The 27,327-nt window shown below is 33.7% G+C and overlaps 2 protein-coding genes and 1 pseudogene across 4 annotated transcripts; 2 read left to right on the top strand and 1 right to left on the bottom strand.

Annotated features, from left to right (window-relative positions):
* Positions 1 to 1,729: 1,729 nt before the first annotated feature.
* Positions 1,730 to 10,731, bottom strand: LOC145578433 (putative methyltransferase At2g41040, chloroplastic). 2 transcript variants are annotated; one of them, XM_081635751.1, is made up of 9 exons: positions 10,447 to 10,731; positions 9,122 to 9,219; positions 8,906 to 9,046; positions 8,421 to 8,502; positions 7,996 to 8,189; positions 7,778 to 7,889; positions 7,073 to 7,150; positions 6,214 to 6,368; positions 1,730 to 2,010 (listed from the first exon to the last, which is right to left on the bottom strand). In XM_081635751.1, the coding sequence occupies exons 1-8, from the start codon at positions 10,594 to 10,596 to the stop codon at positions 6,240 to 6,242; spliced, it is 984 nt and encodes a 327-aa protein (XP_081491877.1). In that variant the 5' UTR covers positions 10,597 to 10,731; the 3' UTR covers positions 1,730 to 2,010; positions 6,214 to 6,239. The 2 variants fall into 2 exon arrangements, with proteins under 2 accessions (XP_081491877.1, XP_081491876.1); XM_081635750.1 differs by having other exon boundaries at positions 7,073 to 7,177; positions 10,447 to 10,730.
* Positions 10,732 to 11,641: 910 nt separating this feature from the next.
* On the top strand, positions 11,642 to 13,016 carry LOC145578432 (protein CHLORORESPIRATORY REDUCTION 6, chloroplastic-like; annotated as a pseudogene). The gene is made up of 4 exons (XR_014098863.1): positions 11,642 to 11,967; positions 12,083 to 12,208; positions 12,380 to 12,588; positions 12,681 to 13,016. The product of XR_014098863.1 is annotated as a protein CHLORORESPIRATORY REDUCTION 6, chloroplastic-like (transcript).
* A 1,774-nt stretch (positions 13,017 to 14,790) lies between these two features.
* On the top strand, positions 14,791 to 21,802 carry LOC145579661 (uncharacterized). Its single transcript, XM_081636897.1, has 7 exons — positions 14,791 to 15,034; positions 15,111 to 16,336; positions 16,905 to 17,297; positions 17,384 to 17,614; positions 20,438 to 20,527; positions 20,849 to 20,986; positions 21,134 to 21,802. Exons 1-7 carry the CDS (start codon positions 14,791 to 14,793, stop codon positions 21,800 to 21,802), a joined length of 2,991 nt encoding a protein of 996 aa, XP_081493023.1.
* Positions 21,803 to 27,327: the final 5,525 nt, after the last annotated feature.

Here is a 27,327-nt window from a genome sequence, read left to right as displayed (position 1 = left end):
ATATATCTTTATAACTCAAATTTGGAAATGTGAACAAATAACAAACTAAGCTATAAAACAAGAAAAAGGTTCTACTGCAAAAATGGGAAATTCAGCAATCAGAAATATTGAGAAAAATCCAAAAAAAAAAATGAAGGTCTTCTTTGTAGCCTTGAATGTTTTACGGAGTAGTATAACGAAGATATTTGCCACCGCCAATAGTACTGTTGATTGTTCAACGCAGTAAGATCTATTGGTCAATGTGAAACACAATATTGGCCACACATAAATAATTTTTTTTTACCCCCACTTGTAACTTATCATAACACATTTAATTCTACTACTTTAGTCTTTAGTAATTAATTTTACTTATCCCCTTCTCTAGTATGTTGTATACATATATACATGCTTATATAATTTACACCAGTCGCATACCATAGCATATGGTTGCGAATCATTTATTCCAATTACAACTTTACAAGTTGCCTAAATAAACAGGAATTACAACCCAACTGATCGTTACACCTCGTTGGGTGAGGTTTCTATTCTATTGCCTTGCTCTTTCCCTTTCTTTGTTTTGTAGTACTCGGTAGTCGGTATGACATTGCTATATTTGGATTTGTTGTCGTATTTGCGACTGTGAACTACGGAGTAATAGTACTGAGTTGAACTCAACAATGAATCTCGCCTACATCATTGATAAGTGATACTTTGTGTTTAACAATTATTTATTTCAATTGATCTAACAATGAGAGTGATTCATTTTAAAGTCAACATTTTTCCCTTAACCAAGTCAAATCATTAATATTATTTAGACTTGCTTTAAATTAGATTTTAAATGAATGCTTGCAATCTGCCAATAGTCATAAAGTTATAATTCCAGAAGAATTTGGCCGCAATTAGATTTTAAAATTCATAAGTTGTAAATAAGGTTGTTTGAAGGCAAGTAAAAATAATTCAGTACATTGACCAATCTTTATATAGTTGAGAACAATAACAATAGTCTCCAAAGAATGACATATACGAGGAAATCCTGGTGTGATTCCTAGGGAAATCAAACATGACAACATTTAACTAACCACTCCACTAATCTCTTTTCCTCATAATTATGCGCCTCTTTTTATCATATATTTTAAATTTTCAGACAATTCCAACTCATTTTAGCACTAATTACTCAGCATTTTTAGTTTTATTAAACTTTTTGCGTCCAATTTTAAGGAATTCGTCTACCCCTTTCCTTAATTTTTCCTCGTTATTATATTATTTGACTTTTTTTTTTAACATATCGATAATAGTATCATAAGTTGTTTGATAATAAGAATTTGAAACACTACTTATACTAATTTACTCAAGGCTTTAGTATCTTAGATATACGGGAGTATTTACTAAAAAGTAGTAATTGTATTGAAATTAAGTTTTCAACCTTTGTTTAATGCTTAATAATTGATGATTGATAAAGCAATTCATGTCAATGAGGAATAGAATGGCTTAAGCTGTAGAGCAGCCACAGCATTTATAAAGTAAAATTTGAAATTCCATGAAATTCAAGAGTCAATTTATACTCTACATACAATGTTTCACACGATGTATAAGTGAAAATCAAAAGACTTCAATGAATTATCATCAAATATTCTTCATTCTTATCACCTGAATTACACTTATTAAAAACCTCGTCTAAATTATTCATCAAATATTCTTTATTCTTATCACCCGAATTACACTTATTAAAAACCTTGTCTAAATTTATGAGTTCTTATTCGAAGTACGTATAAATTTGTCGAAAATTATTATTTGAACATGTTATTTAGTTTTTCCATGATAAAAAAAAAAAAGATATACATATAAAAGTGGACAAAAGTAGAGAAAATGACCAATTGGGTAATTTGATAATGATTATTATATACGTTTGTCAATATTTTGACAGTAATTGATTATTATATACTAGCATCAGCATATCACTATGTCGATGTAATGACTTAATGAAAGAGCTTTTCTGCATCACTCCATGCTCACTGCCATACAATGCTGTTCCTGTTACAAGAAAAAGTTGTTATGATCGATCTTAGCTCTTAAGCTTTTCAGACATGTTTCAGTATTACATAAATACTTTGTAGAGAAGAAAATGGCCCGTCTGAAATCAATGTTGCCAATTTCATAATTGCTATTTCGAGTTTTTACTATAACAGAATTTTGCTACAGTTTAACTACTATTAATTCCAGACAAAGGAGAGGTAGTTGAAACTAGATCAGATTTTAAAAAGATGTTATCTTCATGGTCCGGATTTAGTTGACATAATATGGAGTATTAGCTTGAATAACACTATTAACGTGACAACAATTCGGAAAAGAGGAAACAGGCAATCCTCGATTAAAATAACATGGTGGAAGGTCAAACTAACTCACAACTTGAACAATATTAACCTAGCAAGGAGTTGTAACAGGGAACATATATCAATATTCAGTCAAAAATCATCACAATTCAGTCAACTGATATATACCATCCATATTTCTCAATGAAAATTGCTTATCAATTGTTATTGTATTTGAAAATTGTTTCATATCTTTAATATTCAAAGATTGGGATGATATGACAACTAATTTCACACGAGAATTGAGTAATAGTATGCCAATGTTGTATTGGGTACTAGTAAATCCGTAAATAAAAGAGCATATCAATATTGATGTATCAATCTAAATATTGGGCAATGCAAAAGATAATGGCTTTTTGTATTGAGACCAAGGAATCACAACCTTCCCTACCTCGTTCCCAAAAAGAAAGATATAAATTGACCCCTTGGAGCCAACCTCCCCCAAGATTCTCACCAAAGGACAATGATATTGTAATCAATCAAATGATGTAAGGTTTCTAATTAACCTATGTGTTGGAGTTACCATTTCTCCACATCATAAGAAACCTAATTCCACGAAAACAGTGTATTAAAACAAGGGAAAACTACAAAGAAATTCAGTTATGGAGGGTGTAACTTGGATATTATATGAGAGGGACTTGGCTATTAGTGTTTAAACACTTAACACAAGTACTGAGGTAAGATGATGAGTCCGAGTAACATAGGGCAAAGGCCACAATAAAGCGAGTACTAAAGATTACTCCAAAGTAGTCTATGCCTAAGAAGGGGCCTTCTCCTGGAAGCAAAGGTAAAAAGGAAAGGGTGTAGTGTGACAAATTATAAACAATCAAGAGCAGCATAATAAATACTTGAAAAGGAGGGCATGAATACAGAGAGAAGTACACGTGTGTACCAAATATATGCCATGAAATCTAGCTTTAAACACTTTCTAGTCTTGTAGCCTAAAAAGCCAAGGAAGGTATAAATCCACTTATAAATATCTCTGAATCTTAATTAAGTGCAAAAGCAAATAAAAGCCTTATCAAAGAAAACTCTGTTTTTGTAGCAAAAGGCCATTTCTAATATTCACTAGTGAGACAGAGGGTGTAGCAGAAGAGTTGCCAACCCCACGTGCCATCAAAAGCCGAAAGATAGAGAGAAACTATTATTGCATGGATGAACCTCACGTGCAAGGGATCCTATGTCCTCCTGACTTACTTCTCTAAACACATTTATAAAATACCATACATATTATATTTTATACTAATCTATTCCTTGATTTTATACTAATCTATTCATAAGCTTCTCTAATGAGAGTGGTCCTTGGACTCTTCAAATATTCCTTATTTTTACTTCATTCATTATATCTATTATAATATGGTTTTTGTTTCTACTATGTCAATATTTTAATTTGGTCAATGGTCAAAGATCTATATAACCTAAAGTATACACCTTTAAGGTGGGGGAAGACTCATGATGATGATGATTATCATCATGATGGTATTTCAGGATGCTCTAAAGAATGTGGATTATGAAATTGGAGTATCAACTACCTAGTATCAAGGTTTGACACAGTTGGGTTTAGCCAGGCTTTTCTGATGGTCGGGATAGCTGTGAGATGGATTTGTACCCAGATTCAATGCTCAAAAAGGGTGAAGGGTTATGGTTAGGACTTCAAACTGTTGGACCATGGCCTGAGATAGGCAGGTTGGTCGATTTTAACAGTTTTAACAAAAAAACCTATGCCCTGACTGATAAGGCAGGAATCTCTTAGGCAGCCAATATTTTGGTTGGAGCTCTCTAGTATAAATTCTACTAGACGCAAATTTGACATAGAAATGTGTCTTTGAATAATACAAATTTTTTCACTTCGTTGGACTGCTGAATGTAAGGCGGAGTATTCAAAACCTCACATCTGTGCCCACTTCTAGGGCAGGATTCGGTGTCCAAAATATTGGACCTTGGCATTACCAGTATTCGGCACTTGAATTCAAGTCAGGGTAACACAGGATATCACTAACAAACTCTAAGCCTTATTTTTAAATAAAAATAGTCCTGTCACAAGGTATTATGAATCTGGTCTCATATGAAGAATCCACATAATATAATCAGATGGATTATAGTATGGTTTCCTTAAACAAATAATCAAGTGCCAGCTTAAGGACTCAAAAGCTTGTAGAGAGAGAAGCAATCCAAGTAAATACAGATGAATATGATTAAACCGAAGTGCCAGTAATTATTTAATTGAGGGTGATAATGGAAATGAAGAGTAATAAAGACGGGCTAATACAAGAATAAAATACATGATAGAAAGAATAACATAAGGTATCCTAGTATGGGACGCAGGAGGGGATCTCTATGCAACTCTTTCTGCCTCTCTCCCCTCAACTCTCAGACTCATAAACTTTGTTCTGTTAAGAATTGTTTTTTTTTTTTTTTTTTTTTTTTTGAATTTGAAAAAAACGTTTGCTTATAGTACTACACATGTGCTTTCCTAAATTTACCAGTTTACATGCCACTCTTTTGTCCTTGAAATGATCTCACATGATAGAGCCTTTCACTGGGTCAGTAATCAGCTGTCCTTAAGCTTAGTCAATGAGTTTTTATCTTTTCAAAAAGAGATCAAGAGTTTACTGTACTAATTATGTTCTCTAATGACATCTTATTAATAAAATATTTGAGGATGCTCAATCCCACTTGACATGGCTTGATTCAGTCCACAGTATGATAGTAATCATCTTTCTATAGAAATCCACATCTCAGTTTCACAATCCTCACTCTAAAGTACTAATGTCCATGCCCACCCAATTGGCTCCGGAGTGACAGCCCCTGTGAGGGGGATTCCGAACCCCGTCCAACTTGGAAGTTGAAGCTTGAAAATTTGAACACCTAATCTCAAGGTTGGAAGATGAGAGCTCTACCTTGACTCATTGAGCTCTCGCATAACTCTCTACATCATCAATCAAGTTGATTATCAAATATAACAAATTCCATTTGTTACTCAAACATTAGAAAAGGAAAAGGATCAATTTCACTGTGGGTGGTACTTATTTTGACATTTGTAAATTCCCCAATAATGCGTAAAATTAATAACCTTGAAAACACATAATCACATATAGAATGCCATATCAAACCAAGGTGTAATGTTTCTTTGCCACCTGTATCTGAATGTGACTAAATTTGGTTATTCAAATACTCATTATCCTAAATTTACCAAACTAGCTATTGTTAAGTTGATGTTCACAAAATCAATTAAGATACCTAGACTAGGACGTATGTGAATTAGGTAACATCATGTGAACATATTAAGACTGCAAACAAGCTTAGGCGCTCAAAAGGGGGTGTGGAAACCCAGAATTGGAAACTAAGAATAAGCAGCATATACCTCAAGAGAGAGTGCACAATCTAATCTAAGAAAAGAAAAGGAACCATATTTTATGCCATCAGGGATCTTGATGTCAGCATCTGAACCCTTGGAAGGTGCCTCCTCTCTGACATATTAACCTTTGAGGGTATAAATTTGGAACCTAATGTTCTAATTCATATTAGGGACATCTCTTGGTAAGTAGGTATGCCTACATTTACTCAGAAATGGCACAAACAAACTCTAGTAGCTTCTTCAGTGCAGTTTAAAAGCACTAATTTAGTCACCTCTTCTGAACTCACTGGGACCAGTATTATAACTCAGTCACCTAAATGTATGGTTGAATTATCCATACACTAGTCATTATCAACCCCAAATTAAGGTTAGATTGTTAAAATACTATTTTAATGACACAACTACAACTTACTGCAATGATGGCTTAAAGTGAATAGTCTTTTTAAAATCTGTGTCGTAATACATCAAATAAATTCAAAATCAAAGGAATAATAAAGCTTCACATACCGTTGAGTTCAAGAATGACAAAAATCTCAGGGTTTCCGTGCAGAGAACATAATAAATGATTGTTGAACCTTGCTTGAGTAGTCAACAAGGCCACAAGATTTACATAAATCCTCAATTTCCTCCTCTATCAAGTAGCTGTAGGGCTGAGCAATCCTCTGAAAAATTTAAATAAGGACGAGGCAATGCACAAAAAATTAGTGAGTTACAATTTAGAAAGCACATAATACAGGACATGCAAACCAAATTAGTAATAACAATCACTTTTTTTATTCTTTAAATTTTTGAAAATGAAAGCAATTTCGTTTAAATGCCAATATTTTATATTTTTGAAAAGAAGGAAAGAAAAGGCGTTAAATGTCAATTACTCAGTTTTACATAGGGTTAGCACTTAGCAGTTCAGATTTCACAGTCAATACTTCTTGAATTGCTTTAGCAATTCTTATAAGAAGTGAGTAGTTTTTTTTAAGATGACATCAGCTGGCCCTGAAACATGCATCTAGAGTACAATGTTATCCATTTTGTTCATACTAATATGATTCTAAAGCCAAGATATCCCCTCAGTGGCTCAGAATACTCATATAAATGCCATCCAAACAAACTACGTATGCATAGAAATGCTGATTTCTTTATATGTCCTCAAGGCATGGAGAAGCCTAAGTAAAGGTGTTTGATGAGCAAGTTCACTATCAGCAGATTGGCATTGTACTATCCAGTACAAAGCCAGCAAAATATAAGAGAAGTTCATCGCAAGAAAATTGTTGAGAGTGTAGCAAAATACAAGAACAAAGGAGGCAAGCACAAACTGCATAGGTACAAGTCATACAACCAAAAGTTGCAATACAAACAGCAAAACTAATACCTCTCTAAGAGGCCTTATCAGTGGAGATGTTGAAGATGTGTATCTGAGAAAAGTAGTTCCCACAAAGATCCCTCCACTCCGCAATGTACGGGCAATGTCAGCAATCTGATATGCATACCAATGCCATCACTAGGGGCAGATAACTTATGTCAAAAATAACAGACTGATATAGTTGAAGCATTTTGTCCACAGAAAAAGCAACTGAAGAAAACAGGTGATAATATGTCTTATGACTTATGAGACTTCTCTTATAACGAACAAAATTCTCTTTGTTGGAAAATTGTTCAACTACCTGAATCATGCTACATTCAGTTTAAATTGAAGATCTCTACTACTAGCTCACAATGGTATGAAGACTACTTCCCATTATCAACATTTTCAAACTAATATCCTCATAAATGTTATTATGCACCAATCCCCTTGATCAAACTAATAACCTATATGAATTAACTCATCCGCTAACAAGATGAAATGGGAGACTTCTGTTCCAAGTGAAATAACATAGGAAATGCTTGATCTCGTATACCAAATATTCTAGCATTAAAAAAACCTAGTCTCTCTCTGAACCTCTCACATAGTACAGAGAGAGTGAAGTGGGAATACATACATGTGAGTTGTTATTTGCAATTGAAATCATCTTAACAAGGGAATTCATAAAAGGATCTGCAGAATTCAATACTGGCACTTGCATGATAGAAAACTTACAGCATTTGAAGGAGATGGCCAGCAATGTAAGGCAGCGCCAGCATGAATGGCATCAATTGATGCTGGTGGAAATGGTAGCCTAGCAACATCTGCCCTCACAAGAGCAAGATTGCTGCAAAGTTACTTGTGGCTTACAATAAGCAAAGCAGACATTGATCATCAAAAATCAAAAGCTATACCAAGACAAAAGAGCACCGTAAAGAAAGAGGAAGCTTTACTTAGATAAAGTGGGATCCTCCTTCTTAGTGAAATCATAACATTGGCGAAGCATATTTTCAGAGAAGTCAAGAGCAACCACTCCAGAATAGATGCCACACTTGGCAAATTTTCTAGAGAACAGCCCACTTCCACAGCTAACATCAACCAGTAGGCCACCTTCGACGGGTTTAAAGTACTCCTGAGCCATTTTAAACTGCATATGACACAGGACTAGATCAGTATATTATACTTGTATAGACTAGGTAATGAATACACAATAAACAGGGAAAAAAAAAAAAAAAAGTCCGTAATAACCCTGTATCAACTAATGAATAATTCTGTACTGTAACATTTCCACTGATTTGCTCACTAATTTAAAAGCATAGGCTTTGGAGATGAGTTTCATGCTCTACTTTTCTAAAGAGGTACAAGAATGTGGACTAACCTCTTCCTCTGGACCTGGAAAACCACTTCGGTTAAAATTCTGGCGCCATCCCCGTTCATACAGAAAAGACACAAATGGACTCCTGTTTAATTGGCAAGTTGGGTTAAGAATTAACTCACAGAACTAACAAAGTTGCTAGCTAGATAATTAAGGCAAAAGTAGCAAACTACAGAGACAGATAAGTAAGATTACTCTAAACAAGAAGTATATGACAAAATTCAGCAAAGATTATATTACTAATAATGGCAGGTTAAACTAAATCAATGAAAGAGATGCAGAAGAGAGCTGTGTAACATCACAGCATCGGCATATAAGACCTGAATTTTGAGTTTCCATACTATTAGAAGTGGTTATTAGAAGTGGTTGATTATGATTATTTTATAAAATAAGGAGTGATTTGGCAGCAATTTAAGGTTCCACACCTAATATACAATACAATATAAAAGTAGAACATCACCACAAGGAAAATAGACATGGACATATACCGGAATAGTTCCGTGCTGGTGGGTTTAATTTCTGCATACTCCTCTGAGCCTGCAGTCACTGTAAGATCCAAGTAAATGTTTTTACTTGAGTATGACTTGTTGCAAGTTTTACATTTAAAGCCAGACCTATAAATTGCTTCCCTGAAATTCATAGTACAATATGAGTCAAAGGTCTCACTCAACTAACATGAATCAATGGTCAGCGCACATACTTACAAGTTCAGGCCTGGGGGACCTCTCCTTATCAAAGGTTCATAACATATTGGACAAGCCAATAAATCTTTTTGTACAGCAGAGGTTTTTGAAGTTGTTTCCTGCAATTGCAAACAGAAATTATAATTCTTGTACTGCAACTCAGTAAGCAAGCTTTAGTTTCCAGCACCTTAAGGATAAGGGAATTATAGATGACATGCTTCCCAAAACTAAAGTGCACAACATTCATCACAGTGGCAAGCCTAATTTTAAGAGTTGCTCTCTCAGGTGATAAAGCCAAGGACCCACATCACATGGTAAGATAAGCTGAAACAGCCATATCAAAATTCAAATGCAACTTCCCAATTGCCACTAATCACTGTCAATGGTATGAGGCTATGAGCCATACACAGAAATTCTAAAATCCTATGAATACGTAAACCCCCTTTATCAGAAAGTACTCCTTCCGACCACAAATTAGAGCAATGGAGTAATGAAGTGGGTTTGAAAATGATTCAACTTTCACAAAAGATCTCCTTTGTTGATTCTTTGTCATATTCTTGGTTAAAATCACATTAAGTTGAAAAATTAAAACCAAGGGAGTAATATCTTAATTATAATTTAGCATATCTAGCCGAATTAGTATTCTTCATGAATAAAATGTTTGATGTTTGACATATTGCATACTTAAGATTTAACTAGCATAATGCCCTAATAAGCTATTCCCAAACATGCTAGTTCAAAATCAGTCCCTCAAGTCACCAATGACTACTCAAGGGAGATAAAACTATGTACATTTGGAACTATTGTGATCAATCGTTGTTGCAATCATCGTTGATATTCTTGCTAGCATTTGAATTACCACATAAGATGACAATACTCCCTCTGTTCTAATTTGTATACACCATTTTCCATATCGAAATGTCCTTTAGTATGTCTGTCTTCTGAACGGGCATATAGTCCATCATTTTTCTCTCGCATCAACTATATATGAGCCCACTACTTTTATCCCACAATTTCACCCATCCAATTATTCAAAACTGTGCCAAATACAAATGGTGCAAGCATTGCATCAAAAAGAAAACAAATGGTGCAAGCAAACAATTTAGCTGAATTGCCCAAATACGACATTATTAATCAAACAAATATCCAAACTTCTCAACATGTACAGACTTCCAAAAACAAAAACCACAAAATTTCATCTTTCATCTCTTTTTTCAAAGAAATGATGAATAATTCCATATCCAAGTAATACCCAATTGCAAAATCATGATTACAATGAGTAAACAAGAATAACAATTAACAATAACAGCAAAAAAATGGGTAAGAAGAGGGTGTGAGACAATTACCGAAAAGTCAAGGGCAATTGCTGAAGTAGCTTGAATCGAAAGGCGGAAACGGTAACGGAAGAAGCAAGAAGAGGAAGGGGATTGCCGGAATCGGGAAAATTGAGGCCCAACTTTAGTTGGATTTATGAATGATAATGAACAACAAGCCATGCTAAGCTAATTGCTACTCACACTCAAAGAAACACTCTCTTCTTTCTTTATGAATTGTGTGAATTTGTCTCTGTGAGTGTGTTTCTGTGGAAGTAACGACCGCAACGAATGCTATTTTCTGCCCTCTACTTCTACATGTCCCATTCATCTCACTGAGGAATAAGGCACAAATAATTAATTGTTAGTTTTCACTTATTTTACGAAAAATAAATTTAGATACGATCGGTCAAGGCATGAATTAGATAGTTAAAACCCTTGGAATACTTTGACGGATAATTTTATTGAGCCCAAAATAAGTAAATTAGGCAAATTTAGTATACAAAATTAGACCTTTTAAATTGATAGTCACGGAGTAATGTGGATGATTCAACCATTTAAATGACTTTTGGGGTTTTAAATTGATCAGGAGAAGCATCTTATTTTTATTTTACTTTTTTTTTTTCTTCCGTGTCTTGAAAAATAAATAAAACAATCTAAAAATTATGTGGAACCATAACAGAACTAACAATATAATAAGTCTAGGGAATCCTAAGTCTAATAAGTCTACTAAGACCATAAAATAAGTTTGATTCAATTATGAACCTATTCGAAGATTTTGGGATCTGGTGTCGCAAACTCAGTTGATTGTAGGGGGATGCTTCTAGGGTCAAATATATAATATTCTTTTAGTATTGTTTAGATTCATGTATGACCATTAGTCGGTCATATAAAGGCGCGTGAGGGTTTTGATTTAATGAAAGGGAGAAGTGTACGTAAGTAGATCCCATGTCACAAGCTCAATTGATTGTAGGGATTGGAATGCATCCCAACATCATATATTATTATTTTAATACGGAGTATTGTTTAGAATCGTAGTCGGTCATGTAAAGGCATGTGGCGGCGATCTTGGTTTAATGAAGGAAAAAGTGTATGTAACTAGCTAAATTAATAATTATAAGAAAAAGTAAATGGTTCCAACCACTTAAATGATGTCTAGCTGTTTAGGGTCTTGATGGATCCATGAGAAACACCTTGTCCTCTTTTCATCCAGACCAGAAAATGAAAAAATATGTCCCACATAGAGGATAAAGTAAAAGCAATGGACCAACCATTTTGTAGGCACACCAAAGGAACGAAGAAAAGCCATGGTTGGCTACACAGCACCCGGAATTCCAGTCCATCCATCTTCCATTGTTGGACAAACTACTCCACCAAAATATACGAGTAATTCATTATGCGCAGCAAACACTACTACTACATCATTTCCTTTTCTCTCCAACTTACCAAGCAGTTATATTAGAAGCAGCACACAACACCATGTTGTACCCAAAGTATCCTTTAATCCACAAGGCAACTATGACCTCTCCCTCCTTGACGACGATGACCTTCAAGGTATGATTATTTTATGCTGTTAGTGTGATTATTGGTTCCCGAATCCCGATAGAGGGAGTATATATGTAATAATTGTTTTTTCCAACATACAACGGCGGTATGTATTTACGTTCAGCTAAAGCTCCAGAGCCAATGCCCCCAAAACAAGGTAGATATGAAGTGATGATAGACACTCATGTCATTCGACGCCTAGACTTATCCCCTTTCCAATCTGCCACTAACATTTCCTCACCTTCCTCCGGTAATTCTTTCTTTCTTACATATTTAGTATCAATTCTATCAAGTATTTAGTAGTGTATTAATTTATTTGAATTATGTTCGTTTCAAGTGATGTATTTTACATGTATTGTCTATTTTACAAGTATTTAGCTTTAGATTGGAGCTTAATTAATTACTACTTGTATAATTGTAGTTGATCCCGAGGAGTATTTGGAACGTACAATAGGATTCACCATAAACTACGAAAGGGAGGATCCGTATGATTAACGAGAACTGTCCGAATTCCCGGAGATAAGACTTTGGTTTGTGAGGCTTGATGCCACTTATCCTTGGCTTCCCCTTTTGCTTGATTGGCGTGCCGGTGAACTTGCTCGTTATGCTGCTATGCTTGTTCCTCACCAGGTACACTAACTATGACGCGTGTCATCTATTGTCGCATTTGACCCTTGTTAATTGGTTATTAATAACTTAACATTATTTAATATAATTTGTAGATGAGTATGAGAATGGGTGTAGTGTTCAACCCAGAGGCATTGGAATTGTTTATTATGAACAAGGTGTTTATAATATACCCTTGGTTAATGCAACAAGGTTTTTCTACTTCAAAGGCTAGATTGAAGTCCAAAGACATGGCTCGAATGCTTGGTTTCGGAATTGGGGACGAATTGTTCGACTTGATCGATCAATATCCCATTTCTTCACTTGATTAGACTGCATTTAATTACCCATTTTATGTATACAATATCTCCAACTTATATAATATTTAAAGATGTATAAAAGTCATATTTGAGATGGAAAATTAGTAGTATTTTTTTTTTATACTAAATATATAATATCTATTAAATGACACAAATCATAACTTATGTACTTATGTCATAAATTCATAATTCATAAATTATCAACAAAAATACCAAATCGGAGAGAATTTACTACGGAGTAAGAATTCCAATAGGAGGTTACATAATGTTCAAAAGAAATAATTATTGAAATAATGAAGAGTAATCATGGTGTCACAATGCAAATACTTTGTTTTAAATAGCGTCTCAACTCAACTCAATTGTTTGCAAATGAATCTTAAAGATTAGAAGAACTAGTAGATTTGCTTCTTTGGTTTTGATTTCTATTACCGTATTTATTGTAAAAATAATTGTTCATAAAAGTTACTTTTTTTATAGGTAGAGACTAGGGATTGACTAAGATCGTTTTCTATTGAGTTAGGAGACATGCTTGGAAATGAACATGGGAATTACGGGTCAATGGGTTAGACATCCCATCAATTGGGCCAAGCCCACTCTTTATTGTATCACAAAATCTTTGGCCAAAAAAACATGGTGTTCTATCCAAAACCAAAACAAAAATCACATTTTTAAAAGATGGCATGGGCTGTAATAATATCATCCACTTGATCTTCAACAATAATATCTTGTCGTAAAGAGCTAGAGCAACACAAATGGCACAGTAGTGAGTTATGAGCTGCCGTACATGAAATCGTATTAAAAATTTGGTAAGGTTTCTACACAAACATGATGGGCATGTCTGCTCTTTTTAACCAATCAACAAAATAATTAAACATCATTTGCTAACGCGGCATAATACAAGGGTTAAACCATGCATAGTCTTTGTTTATGGTAGATTGGCACAACTAACCTAACATAACATAACTTTTCCTTGATCCATACCAACACGGCCTACTTGCGCAAAAGGCTCACTGGCAAGGCATGTGGGTCCCAATTCATTCCCAAGTTTACTCTATAAACAATTAGGCTTCAGTCCCTCACTAGTCACCCACCCACGTGACTAGTAAGGAGTACTCGCAAAAAAACTAAAAGAGGGATTGCATCATGATTTGATTAAACAAAACACAAATTATTTTTATCTATTGGTGGTCAAGCACTCACCACATAACTTAAACTCATACTCCTTATTTTGTTAGAACAAAATTTTAAGCTATTTACTTGAATTACCGTACTTATCTTTTATTGGTGTATATAGTGATCAAGGCAAGACTGCTTTAAGTATTGACGAGAGCAAGATGATTTCTGCATAGATTGCATGCCTATTGCATGAAGAAGATACAACTACTGGTATTGAAGAACTGGACAAGTCAGCAGTCCCTATATGATACACCTCAGCAATCCGTGTGAGCTGTCTATGTCAGCATTCAGGCAATAACAGAATTCTGTTATGCCATAACAAAATTAGTTCTTCTATTTTGTAATAGTTTTCTAGTAGCTTCTTTTGTTATTCTTGAGCATGTATTCTCCTATAAATACATTAGCTCCCTAAATTCTGTAATTGATTGATTTCACTCTGATTTTATCAATTAATAGAAATATAAGCTTTCTTCTTCTTCTCTATATTTTTCTGGGTTTGTTCTTCAATTGAGTTCATAATTTAGTGAACATCAATATGGTATCAGAGCCTACGAGCTACCGATTTGTTGTTTTTCCGCAATTTTCTTCGATTTCAGTTCAATCTGATTTCGTTTTTCACAAATTTTGTTTCAAATTTGAGGAGAAGTTGAGGTTTTATTGCACCTAAAGGTGTTTCTGATTTTGAAATTCAAGAAGAATTTCATTTGTTTTTGTTGATATTTGAATTGAAATGGCTAGTTCGGCATCAAGTACTAATCAAATGCAAGATCCTTCGAGTGTATATTTCATACATCCGTGTGAAAATCTTGCAAATCCTCTGGTTTCGGAAAAATTTAATGGCGAAGGTTATTCTGAATGGAAAAGAGGCATTGTTTTGGCTCTTGCAATCAAGAACAAGGTTAGATTCATTGATGGTTCTTTACCTAAACCAAGTCTTACTAGTGCTGATTACAAGGCTTGGGATCGATGCAACAGTATGATGATGTCTTATTTGCTGAGATCTTTGGATACAATTCTAGCTAAGAGTGTGTTGTTTCTCTCCACTGCTAGAGAAATCTGGAAGATCGATATTCAGTGATTCTGGACATCAATTTTGTGGTTTACAGCAGAATCTTGGTGAAGTTACTCAAGGTGATAGCAGTATTGCAGATTTTTTCACCAAATTGAAGGTCATTTGGGATGAATTGAGCAGTGCAAGTCCTTTGCCAATATGTAATTGCAGTGGTTGCACTTGCAATTTAACTCAGAAGTTCTTGAAGATGCAACAAGAGGAGAGGTTGATACAGCTTTTGATGAAGCTGAATAACAAACATACTTCTGTTAGGACCAACATTTTGATGATGAATCCTCTTCCCAGCATTTCTATGGTTTATAGACTTCTTATCCAAGATGAGAAGCAACAGCAAATGTCTGTTCAAACAGAAGAAAGGGTTATGGCTTTTTCAGCTTTGGATCATAGAGGTGCTCATTTCAATAACAGACAATACAAGCAGAAGGTGTTGGTTGGTCCAAATAACAGCAAGTTTGTGGTGTCCAACAAGAGAAACAATACTCCTTTCTTTTGTACTCATTGTAAGATGAGTGGTCATACCATAGACAAGTGTTTCAAAATTCATGGTTATCCACCAAATTTTAGCAAAGGGAAGAAGATTGCTGCTGTAGTGCAAGGTGATGAAGAATTTGATGATGATGCTGATGTGACTCATATTTTTGCAGAACATTATCAACGGTTTCTTGGACTGATCAAAACTTCAGAAGAACAACATTCAGCTAATGTGGCAGGTACTTTCTTAGTCACTTGTTTCAATGCTAAGTGGATTACTGATAGTGGTGCCACAGACCATATTTGTTCTAGTCTTGATTTGTTTGAGAATTATTCTGTTTATAACAATCAAGATAAAACAATAACAATTATTGATGGAAAAAGGGCAGAAATCAAACATATAGGAGATGTGAGAATTGGATCTGGTATTCTGCTAAAAAATGTTCTACATGTACCTGGTTTTCAATTTAACTTGATTTCCACTCATAAATTGTGCTGTGATATCATTTTTACACATGATAAGTGCATGATTCAGGAGCACTCTCAGAGAGATTCAGTGGTTCTTGGTAGAACCGATTCTGGTTTGTATGCTGTGACAGACCAAGGAACTAGCAATAACAAGTCTGGAAGTGAAGCCTTAGTTTCTTTAAGTGAAGATGTCAAGCTTTGGCACTTAAGACTAGGCCATTTACCTTTTAATAAGCTTCGTTATGTCAATAATACTCTTCCTAATGTTTGTAATAAGAATTGTGACATGTTTTGTCAAATCTGTCCAAAGGCAAAACAATGTAGACAGTCTTAGCCAAAGAGTAGTAGCAGGACAAGTAGATGTTTTGAGTTGATTCATATAGATGTGTGGGGTCCTTGTAGAGTGAAAACTCATGATAATTGTACATATTTCTTGACAATTATTGATGATTACTCAAGAAATACTTGGACATTCTTAATGAAACATAAGTCTGATTCAGTTGGTATTTTAGAGAGTTTTGTTCAGTATGCTTTTGCTCAGTTTGGGGTCAATGTGAAAAGTATTAGAATAAAGTGCAAAAGAACTTTGTGAGGGGAGAATCTTACAAGTTTATGGTTCAAATGGGATTGTGCATCAGTAAAGTTGTGTTGATACACCACGACAAAATGGTGTTGTAGAAAGGAAGTATAAACATCTTTTAAAAACTGCTAGAGCTTTATTTCTTCAGTCTAGAGTTCCTATAAGGTTTTAGGGAGAATGACTATTGACAGCTACTTACTTGATTAATAGAATTCCTTTGAGTAGCATTAATTTTGAGATCCCTTTTGAAAAGTTGAATGGTAAGAAAGTTGATTTGAGTAATTTGAAGGTGTTTGGTTGTTTGGGATATGTGTCTACTCTAGAGAGTAATAGATCCAAATTTGATGTGAGAGCTGTGCCTTGTGTCTTAATTGGTTTTCCTCCTAATCAAAAAGGATACAAGATGCTTAACCTTGAAACCTTTCAAGTTGTGATTTCAAAGGATGTTGTTTTCCATGAAAAATATCTTCCATTTCATCTCTCAGCATCACAACATAAACAATCATCTCCCATTTTTCTTCCAGTAGAAACAGTTTTTGATACTACTATTGATTTTGAGATCCCTGATGTCTTTTCCTTCCTTGAAACTCCACAAAATGATCCTGAAACTCCACAAAATAGCCTTGAAACCTCACAAACTGATCCTGTACCTCCACAAAAAAACCCTCCACAAAACAGCCCTAATTTTCCTCATTCTGTCCCTACACATAGTCTTGGTTCTGTTCCTGCTAGTCCTGTACCTACTATTCTATCCCTGCTAGTTATGTTCCTACAGATGAGGTTCCTGTATCAGCCAGACAATCTAATAAACCTCATAAGAAGCCAGCATGGATGATTTATTATGTTTGTGTTGCTTTAGACAGTCCTCATTGGTGCAATGTGGTTAAATTTGATGAATTGCCAGCACTTCAAAAAGAACAGATTAGTCAATCTTCTAAGATAACTGAGCCTGCTAGTTATCTAGTGTAACACCCTAGAAATTCCTTTCTTTTAAAACACCTGTTTTGCCCTGTTTAAAACTTTAAATAGGAATATCTAAGACATTACCGCCACCGTGAAAACGGCTAAGGCAACTATCAAATACACACAGCGGAAGACTAATTTCAAAACCATTCAAAACAAGTCAACTTGAAAAGTCAATCAACGAAAGTAAAGTCAAACCAAAGTCAAACGAAGTAAAATAAAATCAACTTACAACTTGGAACCATTATAGGCCCTTATTAAAATCAAACCAACTTCAAAACTTTTGCGTTAGTCATTCATAATAATAATATCACAAATAATTAAAGCATTAAACACATCATAAACTTATGAAAACTAGCATGATTCACTCTTTATTCATGCCCATCATGAATATGCTTCATCACCTGAAAAGTTTCTCTCTACTTGTTTCCACTACTCTCCATTAAAAATGGGTCATCATAGGGCCAAGATAAAGACAAGGCCAACAAACACACAAAACACACACAATCAGCAAAGCTGAGTACATAAGCGTAATTAACACACTAACATACAATTACCTACTAACACACAACTTACCTTGTTGCACCTGTTTTTCAAGCATACAACATTCAACAAAACTTCTCACTAGACAACTACATAATTTATTTAGCGTTGATTACGCATCGAACGGGTTTCCCACTAACCTCCCCCAAATAAATTGAGGTAACTGACACGGGAGCTAACCGTGCCAGCATCTATAACCACTCTTAAGTGGCGGAATTCCTGCGCATAATAATAATAAAAGGAATGTACAGCATCCTGTACTCCAGTAGAAGTTATGATCAAATATAAAGTCACATAACTCCCCCCCATATGTTCATACTCAAGGTATATACGTTCCAAGAGTTTTGGTGTGTAATCTCTTTCACTTTACGTTATTTACATATTATTAAACTTGGCGATGACTCTCAAACCATAATCATTTAATCAACAATAATTATTCAAACAATCAAACATACCAATTTAATTCTTGAATAATTAGTAACCATATAATATTTAATGTTGAACCCTTTTTAATTCTACCTCGGTGCCAAAGACACCTTAAACGCTTAAAGCGCCACAAATCCTATCCCTCGGTGTTAAAAACACCTTAAGTGCACTAAGGCACCAACATATAAGTTATTCCTCGTGTACATAGACACTTATATAGCTCCTTTCCCATTCTTAAAGCATCAATAAAAATTATATGAACCATAATAAAATTCCCTTTTAACATTCCAAACCAAATTAAACATTTAGTTTAATTAAACATGCTCTCTATCATGCCATAAATAAATATGTGGTTCATAAACAATATTCCAAACTATAATTTTCCATCCATTAATCCATCACAAATAATTCATGCTTCATAACTCAATCACCAATAACATTCAAATCATAATTTCCATTCCTAATCTAGCATGATACTACTTGTAATCAATTAAACACATTTAGCATGGTACTACATCAATAAAATTATGCTAAGTACGCGAACGTACCTTGAATACGATCTTAATATCGCCACAATTAATAGAAATCACTCACTTCGAAATCTCCTACAATTTAAAATCATAGAAGAGTATTAAAATCCTCTCTACACAAATTTCCAGCAATATATACTATTATAAAACCCCTCATAATTTAATTAAAATAAGCTGAAATTATATTTAAAACATCATACTTTAATCCCAATTAATGGGTAATTGAAATTCCTTAAAGAAACTTGATTTTTAATGCGCTATCAAAAATTCCAGCATTATATTTTACTGAAAACTTGCTGTAATTTAGCCTTAAAACACTTTAATCAAAGGTTTAAACCATTATATATCATAATCCTTCAATAATTAATAATTCAAGAACCTAGGGTTTCAAAAATTGGGGCTTTTTAATTAAAAATAAAATCTGAAAATTAATTTACATAATACTCATAATCAAACATCAAAATCAAATCACAAAACTCATAATTAATAATTAAATGATTAAACTAGTTTTTTTTTTTTTTTAAACAAAGTTTTAATTTTTTTTTTTTGTTCGAAAAAGGGGGAGGCAGCGGCAGCCACCACGCCTGCTGCCGGCGGCTGTTGCTGCTGGTGGTCGGCGGTAGGGGGAAGGGGAAAAAGGGAAAGAAAAAGAAAAATAAAGAGAAAAGGGAGAGAAGTTACCTTGGGTTTTCTCCACTCTGGGCAAAGTTTGATTTGCCTCAAGTGTTGAATATTTATACCCCTTCTCTAGAAACCCTTCTCCCTAAAATTTCCTTTTTTAATCTTTCCTAATCCCTTCCCTAATAAAACTTTACTAAAATAAAACTTTTCTAAATTAAACCCCAACTTAAATAAAATAATTAATTAAATAAACTTTTCTTTTACAAAATATTTCCAAACTTATTAAAATAAATAATTAAAATACTTTAAATAAAATATTTCAATTTAATTAAATACTTCTCAAAATAGTTATTTTAATTAAAATACGTATAAAAATACGAGGTATTACATCTAGAAGCTTCTTTTAATCAAAGGTAGGTTGATGCAATGCAAAAAGAACTTACTACCCTCAATACAAACAACACTTGGATTCTTACTGATCTTCCTAAAGGGAAGAAAGCAACCTGCTGTAAAATGGGTATTCAAGGTGAAATTAAAAAAGGATGGCACTATAGAGAGATTCAAGGCAAGATTAGTTGCAAAGGGCTTCACTCAAAAAATATATGGTGTTGATTATGCTGAAACTTTCTCTCCAGTTGTGAAGATGTCAACTGTTAGATGCCTAATTTCTATTGTTGTGAGCAATCAATGGTCTATTCATTAGTTGGACATCAATAATGCATTTCTACATGAGGATTTTAATGAAGAAATATACATGAAAGTTCCTGATGGTGTTCCAAATCCTGACAGAAAGGTTTGTTTGCTGAAAAAGTCCCTATATGGACTTAAACAGGCCAGCAGATAGTGGTTTGCCAAACTCACAGCTGAGTTGATCTCTCTTGGATATGTTCAGTCTAAAAATGATTGTTCTCTCTTCATTCAAGACTATCAAAGTTCAAAAACCATCATTGCAGTTTATGTTGATGATATTTTAATTACAGGCCCTGATCCTTCCTCAATTAAGTCTCTCAAAGCTCATTTACATCTCAAGTTCAGCATTAAAGATTTAGGTGAGCTCAACTACTTTCTTGATATTGAAGTTGTCAGACTTGGTGATGGGGTTGTTATGACTTAGAGGAAGTTCACAAAGGAATTTCTTGCTGATAGTGGTATGGATCTTTCAAGGGTAGCCAGGAATCCTTTGCCCTTTACATTGAAGTTACATGATGATGAGAATGAAGCATTTACTTATCCTGTTCAATACAGGTGCTTGGTTGGCAAGTTAAATTTTTTAACTCATACAAGGCCTGACATATCCTATTCAGTTCAGACTTTGAGTCAGTTTTTACACTATCCCAGAGTTTCTCATTACAAGGCCTTTCATCATTTGGTGAGATATGTAGCACATTCCATTGGTTAGGGAATTTTCATTCAACCTGCAGATCAGCTTGTTTTGCAAGGTTACTCAGATTCTGATTGGGCTGCCTGTCCTGTCACCAGAAGATCTGTTACTGGTTATATCATGATGTTAGGGCAGAGTCCAATTTCTTGGAAATCGAAGAAGCAAGTAATAATCTCAAAGTCTTCCTCTGAAGCTGAGTATAGAGCTCTTGCAGCTGCTTCTTCTGAAATCACTTGGCTGGTCTGGTTATTGCTTGAATTGGGTGTTAAACATCTAAAGCCCGTTCAATTAAGGTGTGACAATCAATCTACTATTCATATTGGCAAAAATCTAGTCCATCATGAACGGACTAAACACATAGAGTTGGATTGTCAATTTACAAGAGAGAAGGTCATGGAAGGTCTCATTGAATTGGTATATGTTCCTACCAATGAGCAGTTGGCTGATATTCTGACAAAGATACTCTCTACTTCTCAGCAACAGAATCTTATGTCCAAGCTAGGAATGCTTGATCTTCAATCATACTCTAGCTTGAGGGAGGGTATTGGTGTATATAGTGATCAAGGCAAGACTGCTTCAAGTATTGACAAGAGCAAGATGATTTCTGCATTGATTGCCTGCCTATTGCATGAAGAAGATACAACTACTGGTATTGAAGAACTGGACAAGTCAGCAGTCCCTATATGATACACCTCAGCAATCTGTGTGAGCTGTCCATGTCAGCATTCAGGCAATAACAGAATTCTGTTATGCCATAACAGAATTAGTTCTTCTATTTTGTAATAGTTTTCTAGTAGCTTCTTCTGTTATTCTTGAGCATGTATTCTTCTATAAATACATTAGCTCCCTAACTTCTGTAATTGATTGATTTCACTCTGATTTTATCAATTAACAGAAATATAAGATTTTTTCTTCTTCTCTATATTTTTCTGGGTTTGTTCTTCAATTGAATTCACAATTTAGTGAACATCAAATCTTTTCTCTTAAAAATAAAAAGCTTACTTGTCTTTGATAGTTTATACAATAGTATAAGAATAAACATTAATTATATTATAATAAATCATATACATATATCATAGATACTAGTATGAAAATTTAGTTAATGATGATGGTTATGCCGTAAATTAGCCATAAAATCTATCGCATGGTTAGCCAATTATTAAGCTTAAGCATTGAGAGGAATCTCAATGTCTATAACTAAATATCATATTATCATGATCGATCCATCATTGTTCACACATACACTAGCTTGTCGATGTTACCATTGAAATGGTTTTGTTGAACTTGTAGGCCAGGGCATACTTCATTGAGGGTCTTAATCTTCCTTTCCAAAACTAGTTGAAGGTCGGGTTATTTGATTTTCCAACAATCAAAATCAATAGTTGTTCAAAGGCTAATAGGTAGGTTATCCTTAAGGATTGATTTGACTAATGTTTTTCGATCTATATACTCCATTCATTTTTATTTTTATTTTTATTTCATGCAATGCATGCTTATTGCTTACATATTGACTATAAGCTTTGGGTCATTATTATTACATGCTAAGTTTCTTGGTTTCTTCTTCACTGTTTTTGGCTGGTCACATCACATATTAACTTTTTTTTTTTTTTTTTTTTTTTTTTTTTTTTTTTTGTGGTAATATGAGAAGCAATTATTATATACTGTTGTACTATACATACTTTATAAATTTATAATCTAACATCTTATCAATTATTCAAAATAAATTGAAATACATTAATAATTAGAGTTACGGGTTGTTGCAAGAGAAGATATCCATACGTAAGACATTTGCAAGCATGACATTACATAGAAATGTATTTACAAAATTTTGTAAGAGTAAGAGCCAATCTAAAGAGTAATGAAAAAGCTCTAGCGTTTATGGCCGAACATGAATAAGAGCCCTGTTCATTCTCCTCACTTTATTTGTGCAAAAGTAAAAAATTTTACAGAACTGAGAATGATTTTATTAAATTAAATTATTTTTATTAAATTGAAAATAACTTTATTAAACTTAAATCGTTTTTATTGAATTGAAATTAATTTTACTCAATAAAACTTATTTTTACTAATATGGTCTGTTGAGCCCATTAACAACCCACATGTGAGTGTTTCTTGTACCACACTAAAAAGACTAAAGAGTGAGTGTAGTGGTAATGAAATCCCACATTGAAAGAATTCAAGAATTACCACCACTATATAATACTAAGGGGCTACTCCCCTCATTGTCATGCATATGGTTTTGAGGTAGAACCTCCTAGGTCTTGTAAACTGGTCGCGTCGACTTGCACTCTCCCGTGATGGGTGCAGCTTAGACCCGTATTTGACATGGTATCAGAGTCAGGTTCACGATCTCATGATTAGGACTTTTATGGCTAAAGTATATTGGGCCAAAATTATGGACAGCTCACATGTGAAGGGGAGTGTTGAGCCCATGAACAACCCACATGTGAGCGTTTTTCTCCCGTGATGGATGTGACCCAGACCCGTATTTGACATGTTCTCTATTATATTTGTTTTTTAAAATGCTTCAAAAAAAAATATTTATTTTTTTAAAATTACTGATTTTTACTAAATTGAAATTATTTTTATCGAATAGTATTTTTCTAAGGTAAAGAGAACAAGGTCTAATTTTATGAACAATTGTTATGGAATTGAAAAGCTAGAGTTGAAAATGCAAGCGAAAAAAGAAAAGAAGTATATTACTAGCCCTTACAACACTAATAAAATAACTTCATGGTAGACGTGTGACCAGCTATATATAAAAGTTAGTGAAAAGTTAAACAAATCTAGTGAGGACAATGATCTTGTGGGGGAAGCCAAAGATTTGCCAGAAATTAATGTGTGATTATAATTCATGCAATTGGAAGTCATGTAGTATATATTTAGTACGACCTTCTAGCAACATGGATTATGTGGAATTATGGAGTTTTCCTGTTTGGTTGGGAACTGTTGGGACACAATTAACTCCTCTGTTTACACCAAGCCATGAACATATCTTACACTTTGTGACACAAGGGACCTCTTTGAGCTGGACATACTATTACTAACCCACTCTATTGGCTAGCTAATTGGCTCTTCTCGACCATCTTACGATGTCCAATACATATTATAGTAAGTCTACCTATACCGATTGTGTATGGGAGGTGTTACAAGCAGATCGATGGAATACGATATGCTATACTAGGCAATTGGCATATATATCGTCTAGATATCTACTGAGTACGTATTGCATACCTTATATTCTGCTATTTCTTATTTGAATGTGTCTCACCATACACATTATCATTAATATTAAATAATTAAATAAAGTTACTTATGAAACGACAAATTAAGAAATGGAGGAAGTATATATATTTGAAACAATGCTCCTTTTAATACAAGCACTTTAATAAAATTGCCCACCACTCGTGTACAAATCATTGAAGTGCCTAAACTTTTTGCTTCAGCCTTCAAGTACAAAGGTGTGGTTGTAAATAAATTAATTATTTATTCCACAATTTTCATTTAAAGAGCTTCATAGTAGTAGTAACTGGAATTTGAGAAACCTGGACATCTTTAATTTTGCTTAGCTTAGGCAAAGTATAGTGGGTCCATTTATTAAAAATATGTAAAATGATATACTTATTTTCCACCTATAACAAGAGAACAAGACAACCCTAATAATTTGTTTGTCAAGGGAACTAAGTAACAAGCGAAAGTGGAAGACAATGTGGAATCCTATTTTATTAAGAGTTTAATTAAACTCGATCGTAGGAACACACACCCTTTTCTTCAAGTGCCAATGTTTTGTCAATACTAGACACATTTACATAAATTCATGTATATTTGCCCTTGTATTAATCCAGATGTGTGGGCTTAGCTTGCTCTTTCAATGGGTTATACGTCGTATATATTTTGCAATTTTATACATGTAGATTTTTTAACCTAAATACAAAATATTATGATATAGTTAATTAGTTGCACCACATATATTGTACTATATATACAAGTAGAATATTAATTTTGTAATGAAATCAGTAACAAAAAATTAAATATTTGGAAAAATTATTGACATAATAAAGTGCATACCAAATTAAACCTCCCAAATTACCAACAACGGAGTGTTCTATATATTTTGTATTTCATCAACTACCTCATATCAATAAGGAAAATGAGGCAATTTTAGTTTTTAGGCTGGATAAATATAATCTTCAACCTCTACTGATAAATTCATTTAATTAAATATTGAAAAAAAAAAGGGTAAAAACGATGGCAAGTATAGTCTAATCAATTTACTCAATTGATAACAAATATTCGGTAGGGTTGGATATTAATTGACAACATGTATGGTTTTAATAGCCATATGTATAATATTTTGAAGATTCATGATTTATGGTTGGAATAGGTAAGGTGGTTGTTGATTGTCCCGGAAGGATGTACATTACATTAAACAGTACATGTCAATCACATATTACTACTTGGCATATTTATAGAGTACGTAAATTTTTACCCACAAAATTGATAGGGGTGATATAACGGTTCTATGGTGGGGGGCATCAACCCCATTGATTAGACTTTTAACTGATGACTTAGCTTTAAATTATGGTTAATAACTTAATAACAGAAGAGACAAAACATACTTACAAATTTAATTTGTGATGTGTGTCACATAACATATAGATACGTCCGGTATAAATGGAGTATTATCACTTGGAATTTTTCGGTGTATCATATAAATTTTAAGCTCAATGTATGCAACACTTGCATTAATATGTGTTCACACTTAAAATTTAAAGGACAGCATCGTATATATGAAGGATTAAAGCCAAAACAAGGTCATCAGAAAGACTAGTCATATGGTTTGCATGTAGCAAAGTTGACGAAGGGATAAAGGAAACGTGGAAGCATGAAAAAACATAGTTTGCCCCATCCAAATTAGTCTATTTTCTAATATCCCAACCCATGTTACCTAACTAGTTGTGGACCTTCTCATCCATAGATCATCTGGGTTTCCTCTTTTTTTTACGTCATTTGACCTAAAAAGCGAGTTTATAGTGAAAAAAAGGGATAGAGGGAATACTACGCAAAGCTTAACTCCACATAGTCCTATCGCATGCTACAGATTATGCACTTGATCATTTTTATCATTCGACAAGACCTTCAATAAAGTTGGTTCATCTCTGATATACCTCTTCTCAAATCTAGATTTTTTTTATTTTATTTTATTATGTTCAAAATTAAAGTCGGATTTTATTTTATCATATATTGAGACACACACGCCTCTGATTTTAAGATTGTTAGAGGTAATTATATGTCTAAATTCTAAATATTATGACATCCCATATGATTTTATTCCATGATAGATGACTGACAAGTTAAGGTGACTTAAAATAAATCTATATCAATAAGAAAACATTGTTTTAAGTTAAACACACTAATTAAGAATGACATGCATCACTAATTCAATATGCATATATATATTACACCACCATAACACACCATCCCTCCTCAATCCGGCATTCCGGCCTCATGGTTTAAATACTAATAGGGACTGATACAAATTGGTCTTTTTACTATAAATAAATAAATATAAATAAAAAGTTAGAACACAATTTGGTTTATTCATTAGACAATTTTAGTTCATGCCCACAAATTAGGCAACTAGGTCACTTCAAGTGTCCCCCATAAGGCCATAAACCCTTCTCTCTTTTCTCTGGCTGCTGATTCATTAAATTTTTTTCAATAAATAAAATGGAATACACAAGTTAAAATAAAGAACCTGAAAGATAATTAGATGAATACATAATGGATATAATATTTACTTATTTTTTCCCCTCATATATATCAATGCGTAGCTTATTGAATTGTGCCTTTAGCTTGCCTTTAATTATCAATCTTTTAATAGCTCAATTATACATTTTTATACGCCCTCATGCTATATTTTGATCATAGTAGTCGATAATAATAGTTGTGGCCGGCCTTGATGTATAATTGTCACAAATTGAAAGCAACGTGTATTTATGAGTATCCATAATGTTTTATTATTATAGTGTGAAGGTAGGGCGCGGCAATATACAAGAAATAAAAACAATTATACACAAATGAACCTTTCATTTAACAAGCAGTGGTTTTGCCATTAAGTGAGCAAAGGTGATTGTCTTGGCCTACGTACGTAGATAAAGGACTAAGACTGGTATGTTCACATGCTCAAGATTTGAACTAGCTAAATTAAT

This window comes from Chenopodium album, chromosome 14 (assembly GCF_948465745.1).
Source record: "Chenopodium album chromosome 14, dcCheAlbu1.1, whole genome shotgun sequence".
Lineage (NCBI taxonomy): Eukaryota > Viridiplantae > Streptophyta > Magnoliopsida > Caryophyllales > Amaranthaceae > Chenopodium > Chenopodium album.
This window is presented reverse-complemented; position numbering and strand designations above follow the sequence as displayed.

Coding starts and splice junctions, on each gene's coding strand:
- LOC145579661 (XM_081636897.1), top strand. CDS start 14,791: ATGGCTAGTTCGGCATCAAGTACTAATCAAATGCAAGATCCTTCGAGT. Junction 15,035..15,110: donor GGCTTGGGATCGATGCAACA/GTATGATGATGT, acceptor CTCCACTGCTAG/AGAAATCTGGAAGATCGATA. Junction 17,615..20,437: donor CTGAGCCTGCTAGTTATCTA/GTGTAACACCCT, acceptor TCTATTCATTAG/TTGGACATCAATAATGCATT.
- LOC145578433 (XM_081635750.1), bottom strand. CDS start 10,596: ATGGCTTGTTGTTCATTATCATTCATAAATCCAACTAAAGTTGGGCCT. Junction 9,220..10,446: donor CAATTGCCCTTGACTTTTCG/GTAATTGTCTCA, acceptor TTGCAATTGCAG/GAAACAACTTCAAAAACCTC. Junction 7,890..7,995: donor GAGGATCCCACTTTATCTAA/GTAAAGCTTCCT, acceptor GTAACTTTGCAG/CAATCTTGCTCTTGTGAGGG.